The following is a 7,807-nucleotide window of genomic DNA, read 5'->3' as shown; positions in this document are numbered from 1 at the left end:
AGTGGAATATTAAAAAAGTTGCAATCTGCAAATAACAGATTACTTTTATTATATTCTAAAATATTTTTCCCACCTCTGGCTCTATTTTTGTTCATCAGTTTATGTTGTTCATTATATTCCACAAATGAGTGAGATCATGTGATATTTATCTTTCTCTAACTGGCTTATTTCACTTAGCATGATGCTCTCCAGTTCCATCCATGCTGTTGTTGTGAAGGGTAAGAGTTCCTTTTTTATTTTTTATAGCAGCATAGTATTCCATTGTGTAAATATACCACTGTTTTTTTAAATTGTTTAAAGTATTACATATGTCTCTTTTTTCCCTGATTAACACCCCCCCTGCCACTCCCATCCCAGAGAGCAAGCCCCCACTGCCCCAGTGTCTGTGTCCTATGGTTTTGCTAATATGCATGCAAACAAGTCCTTTGGTTGATTTCTAACAACCCTCTCCCCTGCCATTTGTCTCTGGATCTATTTTTTTTTTCAAATATATTTTATTGATTTTTTACAGAGAGGAAGGGAGAGAGATAGAGAGTTAGAAACATCGATGAGAGAGAAACATCGATCAGCTGCCTCCTGCACATCTCCCACTGGGGATGTGCCCGCAACCCAGGTACATGCCCTTGACCAGAATCGAACCTGGGACCCTTGAGTCCGCAGGCCGACGCTCTATCCACTGAGCCAAACCGGTTTCGGCTGGATCTATTTTTGTTCATCAGTTTATGTTGATCATTATATCCCACACATGAGTGAGATCATGTAATATTTATCTTTCTCTACTGGCTTATTTCGCTTAGCATAATGCTCTCCAGTTCCATCCATGCTGTTGTAAATGGTAAAGCTTCCTTCTTTTTTATAGCAGCGTGGTATTCCATTGTGTAGATGTATGGTAGACTTTTATCTCTAATATTACATCAGTACATTCAGAATCATAAACATTAATTTAAGCATTAAAGAATTAAATATGCATTTGTTTACTCTGTAAAGCTTCAAAATTAAATAATGCAAATGTAAACAGTGATTTCAACTCCTTAGTCAATCAACCCTACCATACACACAGAAATGCCTTTTCCTATTTGCAAAATAATATTAATATGTGAATAGACTACTTAATTTTCTTGTGTTCATGTGTAATGTTTGAAACACAGTTAAGCTAATGTTTTGGTATAACTTTGCAATTAGAATAACAGATTTAAAAATATATTCATATGGCTTTATTTTTGGTTTACTTTTTATAAGTTTTTATGTTTCGCATGACATATATAAAACTCTTAACCAGGTAGTCACTTGAAAACAAATTTGGATCTGAGGAGCTAAATTGTGAAAAGTAAGGTCGTCTCAGGAGATAGTGACCCTTACATCACAACTTCCTGCTGGAATAAAGTGGAGGAGTCCTATCTACAAGGCATATCTGCTTCAGGCCTCTGAGACAACTACTCTCTTTTTTTCTTCTTTCCTGTTTTAAAAAACTTCTGACAACAAAACAGAACACATTTTGTGATGACAAATGTAGCAGTTGCCACACATGCCAGCAGGAACCCAATCACATCCAAAGAGTGGTACTGGAACCAGGTGAGGTCATGGGCGGCTGGCCGAAGATGTTTGGCTCCTTTGTGGCGCATGACAAACTCGATCCAGAAGACCGCTCGATCTAGAGGCTTCACTGGTTGGTCATGCTGAATTCTTGATATTTTCATAGCATTCTCCTTATATCTAAAGGAGAAACACAAAGATATCAACATTGAAAGAAAGTTCATTTGCGTAAGCCAATCATTCCCAATGAAAGTTGTGGGTTTTTTTAAAATTAAAAAATATTTTTATTAACAGATCAGCATGGTAATTGGTTGAGCCTAGACCCATGAACCAGGAGGTCACTATTGGATTTTGTGTCAGGGCACATGCCCAGGTTGCTGGCTTGATCCCCAGTGTGGGGTGTGCAAGAGGCAGCTGATCAATGATTCCCTCTCAATATTGATTTTTCTATCTATCTCTCCCTCTCCCTTCCTTTCTGAAATTAGTAAAAATATATTTAAACAATATACACAAAAACATATATCATATGATTCTGTTATTATGAAATATCCAGAAGGACTAATCTATAGAGACAGAAAGTTGACCAATGGTTTTTTGGGTGAGGGAGCTGGGAAGTGACTTCTAAGGCATATGGTATATCTTTTTGGGATGACAAAAATGCCCTAAGTTTATATTGTGATAGTTTCATAGCTTTGTAAGCAAACTATGTATATTAGAATTATATAATTTTAATTATGAATTTTATGGTATGTAAATACTATTTCATAAAATCTATTTAAATGATTATAATAAAATAAATTTTTGAATGTAAAGATATTTATAGTTTCAGAATTTTAGATATTGAATTTATTTAAGTAAAGAATTTATGCTTTTTCTTCTAGTTTATCACTCTTCCTTTTATGTATTTTATCATATTTTAAAAATGTGTCCTTATAATTATTACATAACTTTATAATATTGGAGGAGAAAATTGTTGCACTAGATGGCTCCCCATTAAATACATGGGGTTAAAATGCAACTTTGAAGTAAATGTGTGGTTGAAAATAAAAGTAGATTAAGATGGGTTAACTCACGTTAATAATGTCAAAATTAGCCTCTTAAAAATGGGATGAAACTAAGATACACTATTGACAAAATAATCTATGTATAAATACTATCTATAAAAAATATGTGATACTTACGAAGGGTCATTAATGACAGTCTTCAATGCATTGAGCAAATCTGTACTTGAAATAGTGTTGAAGTCCAATCTGACAGCTGCTCCCTTGGTCTTCATGTGAATAATGTTATCAGGTTGATCCGCAAACATAGGAAGGCCCACCATAGGGATCCCATGGTAGATCGCCTCATAGATGCCATTGGTTCCACCATGAGTTATAAAGGCTTTGGTTTTTGGATGACCTAGGATTGGGTGAATTTCAGCAAATTTTGTATTATAAATCTTGGAATAAAATGAGAGTTGGGCAATAGAGGCACAGAGACAATATATTTAGCAATAGATTGACCTACACTTCAGACTGTAGTAAAATGTCTTTCAGAACTCTTAGAAAGAGGCACCTAAGTTAGCTGGAGACACTGTGAAGGCTTACATAAAAGATAGGTGTGTTCCTTTTGACTTGAATTGAATATAAGTTGCCAGTGGACAGATGGAAAGAGAATATTCTGGATTTTAAAAAGTGTATGAGAAATAAAAAAATGGTGGTTCATGTTGAAATATATTCTCTTAATAAAATAGTGAAGTCAGAGTGTGATATGTAGATGTCAAGGCAACAGACAATGGGATGGTGGTGGCACTGGAATCAGAGGAAGGAAAAGCTACACATTATAATAAAATATGTTATTACTTCAGAAAGAGATATTAATTTTTTCCCAATGGATAATGGAGAGTCACTGGTAATAAAAGAGGAACTGATATATTTCAGGGGCACCTGTACACCCTTACTGTGGATTAAACCATTGGTGTAAATAGAGAATTAGGAGGGAGCGTGACAATTGGGAAAGTGTTGAGCTATTCTCTCTGAGAGGAATTACACATGAAATAAAGATCTTTTGTTTGTGGCCATAAGGAATGTGACTATGTAACATAAGATGTCAACTGTTACAGCTTATCCTTTTCCCCTAGTACTGGGAAAGAAATATTGGGAAGTTCATTTTTATTTTTGAGGTTTTCAGTAAGAAATGTCCAATACATTTCTATCCTAGTGAACTGTTTATCATTCTGGTTGACTTGATTCTGATTTCAGGGTTTTCCAGAATCTTACCAAGAAGGTCATTCTGGGGGATCCATTTATAAAGCCGGGTGTTTGGCCCTAAGGTATCTGGTTTTTTGCCATCATATCTCCATATAACCTGTTAGGGTAAAGAAGGGAATGTATTACTTGAGTCAAACTGCAGAGTTATATCATGTTAGAATTCTAAATAGTTTAAGAGACATCTAGTTAAATCTCTGACATATTACAGGTTAGGGAATGAGGACAAGACATGTTGATAATGAGAACCAATAAAACACTGCTGTAAGAGGCATACATACTCATATTGTGGGTTACTTATTTTTATATTCAGTCAGGTATGAGTGCAATCATGATTTTTCACACTTTGGGGTTAGACAAAGGAGATTACCAATGATCAATTCAAGCATATAAAAATTTTTAGGTAGTCATATTATAGTGTAAAACAGCAAATTAATAGTCTATATATTCATTTTAATTTTTTATTATTCTAGCTCTCATCTTCTTGATTTAATGTTAACCTGTTTATTTTTTTTGAATAACACGGAAGTGGTTTATTTATATTCACTAATATACATTAGTAGTGTGTACAGTGCTCTAGGAATCCTGCAAGGAAATGAAGCAAATGACAGGATAGGATTTGGTGATATCTGTTCCTGCCCTATAATACTATTATCAAACCAAACTTCACACTGTACTTTTGTAATATACTTTTTTTGTGACCAGAATATTAATGCCAAAGTTATTGTCCATAAAAAATACCCTCTGTACTACTTTAGCACCTGACATGTGTATTTTGTTTTACAAATTGGTATCTAAGATCATTGAAGCTATCTTAATACTCTAACATTCATGTAGAAATTTCTTAATCAGACCCTTTACAGTTTAACACACTCATTAGTTTCCTGCTCTAAGATAGTTTATCTCACCTTTTGAGGAACCTGGGCAAGGGCTGATGCAATCACATTGGCTCTTTCTTCTGTCATGTTAGTCACCATTGACCCCAGGGAAAACACCACGATACCATTTTCTCCAGAGCTCTGGACAAACTCTTCCATTTCCTGTGAAGGAAGAATTTTTTTTTCCATTACAAAAAACAATAGCATAGTGAACATTATTGAAAGGATTGCTACAAACAGCCAAAGGGAAAAGTAAGTATCATAAGGAATTATTAGTGTAGTTCTTGTTATTTTAAATTGTGTTAAAATACACATAATATACTTACCATCTTAACCATTTCTAAGTGTACAGTGCAGTAGTCCATATATTCTTATTGTTATATAATTCATCTCCAGAACTTTTCCATCTTGTAAATTTTTACTGTATATTTCTTAAACTAATTCTCCACTTCCCATTTTAAAGTCCCTGACAATTATCATTCTTCTTTCTGTTTCTATGAATTTGACTAGTCTACATCGCTTATGCAAGTGGAATCATGCAGTATTTGTGTTTTTGTCTGTGGCCTATTTCACTTAGCAAAATGTCCTTAAGATTCATCCATGTTATAGCAGGTGTTAGAATTTCCTTCAATTTTAAGGCTTGGTAATGTTCATCTACAGACACCCTGAGCCACCAGAAAGACAAGTAGGTCCTAGAGCAAATTAATCCTGAAATATTGCAGGAGGTAAAAATCACTAAACTGATACTTTCATTTTTCAGGGACATCATGACAAGGCAGAATTCATTGAAAAAGATAATGCTGGGAAAAATAGAAGGCAGCTGGAAGGAGGATGATCAAATATGAAATGGACTGACTCCATAAAAGAAGCCATAGGCATGAGTCTAAAAGAGTTGAGAGGGCTGTTTAAACTAGGATTTTGTGGCCATCACTCATTCATAAGGTCCTCAGGAGTTGGAGTTGACTCACAGCACATAGCACAGAATACATTATTTTTTGTATTGATTGTTTATTGATTTATCTATCAACTAGAGGCCCGGTGGATGACATGCGTGCAGAGGTAGGGTCCCTAGGCCTGGCAGGCCATCAGGGCCCATCAGGGCCTTTCAGCTGCTGGCGAGGGCCTTCCTTCATTCTGTGTCACCTCCCTGTGGTCAGTGCACATCATAGCGAATGATCAAACTCTGAGTCAAACTCCTGAGGGGACACTTTGCATATTAGACTTTTATATATATAGATACCCCTTGGGTTGATTTTATCTTTTGACTCTTGTGAATAGTTATGAATATGATTCTAATGTCACTATTTTGGGATATACCCAGAAGTTCTATTGCTGGATCAAATAATAATTATTTTTATTTTTTTGAGGAACCTCCATTCTCTTTTTATCAGTGGCTGTTTTGAAGAGACCTAATTCTTCAGTTCCTTGGAGTATACAATTGATGAGCTTGAATTCCCTTATTATATACTAGAGGCCTGGTGCATGAAATTCATGCACTGGGGGATGGGGTTCCCTCAGCCAAGCCTGCCCCTCAGTCCGGGAGCCATCAGTGGATGTCCTACTGATGGCCCCAGTCTGGCAGCAGAGGCTCGGAGCAGGTGTCCCGTGTGTGTGTATGTGTGTGTGTGTGTGTGTCTGCTGGGGCCTCCCCCAAGCCATGCCACATAGGCTCCGAGCAGTTGCCATGTGTGTGTCCCCACTGGTGGTCTGCTCCCAGCCACATTGGAGGCTCAGAGTAGGTGCGCTGTGTGTGTGTGTGTGTGTGTGTGTGTGTGTGTGTGTGTCTGCTGGGGGCCTGCCCCCAGCTACATCCTGGAGGCTTGGAGCAGGCGCCCCTCTTTGTTGATATCTCAGGCTCCTGGACTCCACTGCATGTTGTACTCTCCCTTGTGCTGTGGCCAGGGTGGGGCGCCCTTTCCTGCTGTGGGATCATGGGGGTGACCCAGGGACAGGTGCACATGAGGGCTGGCTGCAGGCCACCCTTTCCTGCTCTGGGATCGCAGCAGTGACCCAGGGGCAGGCACACATGGGGGCTGGCTAGAGGCTGCCCTTTCCTGCTCTGTGATCGCTGTGGTGATCCCAAGGGAAGGTGCACATGGGGGCTGGCTAGAGGCCGCCCTTTCCTGCTGTGGGATCTCTGGTTGCTGATCCAGGGCAGGGGCGGGAGGGAAGAGGCAGGCTCCCGCCTCAACCCTGCCCGCTTCGGCTTCTCTGATCACCGGTAGGGGGGCGGGCAAAGGCGGCCCAGTTCTCCGATTCAGGACCAGGGGCAGTGCCTCGTGGCTCTTGCCTGCCGCCTGTGTTTCCAATCACTGTCCTTCCCCTATGGCCTCCCATCATTGTGCCTATGTATGCAAATTAACCACCATCTTTGTTGGCAGTTAACTGCCATCTTTCTTGGCAGTTAATTTGCATATCACCTTGATTAGCCAATGGGAAGCATAGCGGAGGTACGGTTAATTACCCTTTTTGTCTTTTATTAGATAGGATTCTTGTGCAAGTGTGTGTGTGTGTGTGTGTGTGTGTGTGTATAAGGAAGAAATGAAATAGAGCCAGTACACAGTACTATAGAGGAAATGCTTTTAGAGACTCTTTTAGAGACTCTTCATTTATAATGTTATTAATTAATATGTATTCCTGTAATGAGGCTACACAACAGGATCTTAACTCACCTTTATGTCTTTATTCTAGTTCTACTGAATTACTTGCATTTATGTTTGTCAGGTTTTCTGGAGAATTATTGTAGTATGTTCATTAGTATTTTTTTCTTTGACTATGAATACTAAGTAAAAGGCCATTATGATTAGAATGATTATATCTTTTATATCATCTCTATAATAATTTATATCTCATCTTAACTTTTGTCATATTCTCCCAAGCTTTCCCTATAAATCATTAAAAAATTTTATTGAAGTATAGTTGGCATACTATATTATATTTGTGTCAGGTGTGCAATGTAGTTATTTGACATTTATGTACTTTACTATGTGATAAGTCTAGTAACCATCTCACTACACAAAGTTATGATAATATTATTGACTATATGCCTTATGATGTACATTAAATTTCTGTGATTCATTTTTTTTTATTACTAGAAGTTTGTACCTTTTATTCCTCTTTCCCTTCTCCCCCATTCCCAACTCCCTC

The 7,807-nt window shown here is 37.8% G+C and overlaps 1 protein-coding gene across 3 annotated transcripts in view; it reads right to left on the bottom strand.

Moving 5' to 3' along the window:
- Window positions 1-1,433: 1,433 nt before the first annotated feature.
- The window catches only part of LOC308513505 (UDP-glucuronosyltransferase 2B31-like), a gene marked incomplete at both ends in the record, with an annotated part of 73,351 nt that continues 66,977 nt past the window's right edge, over window positions 1,434-7,807 (bottom strand). For all 3 annotated transcript variants that reach the window (XM_081083612.1, XM_081083611.1, XM_081083613.1), the window contains 4 exons: window positions 1,434-1,713; window positions 2,715-2,934; window positions 3,795-3,882; window positions 4,691-4,822. In XM_081083612.1, the coding sequence (XP_080939738.1) occupies window positions 1,434-1,713; window positions 2,715-2,934; window positions 3,795-3,882; window positions 4,691-4,822 (720 nt within the window). The remainder of the gene's footprint in view (window positions 1,714-2,714; window positions 2,935-3,794; window positions 3,883-4,690; window positions 4,823-7,807) is intronic.

The sequence above is a fragment of the Myotis nattereri genome (assembly GCF_964212035.1).
Source record: "Myotis nattereri genome assembly, chromosome: 1".
In the NCBI taxonomy this organism is placed as follows: Eukaryota; Metazoa; Chordata; class Mammalia; order Chiroptera; family Vespertilionidae; genus Myotis; species Myotis nattereri.
Note: the sequence above shows the minus strand (reverse complement) of the source record. Positions and strands in the feature narration are given on the sequence as shown.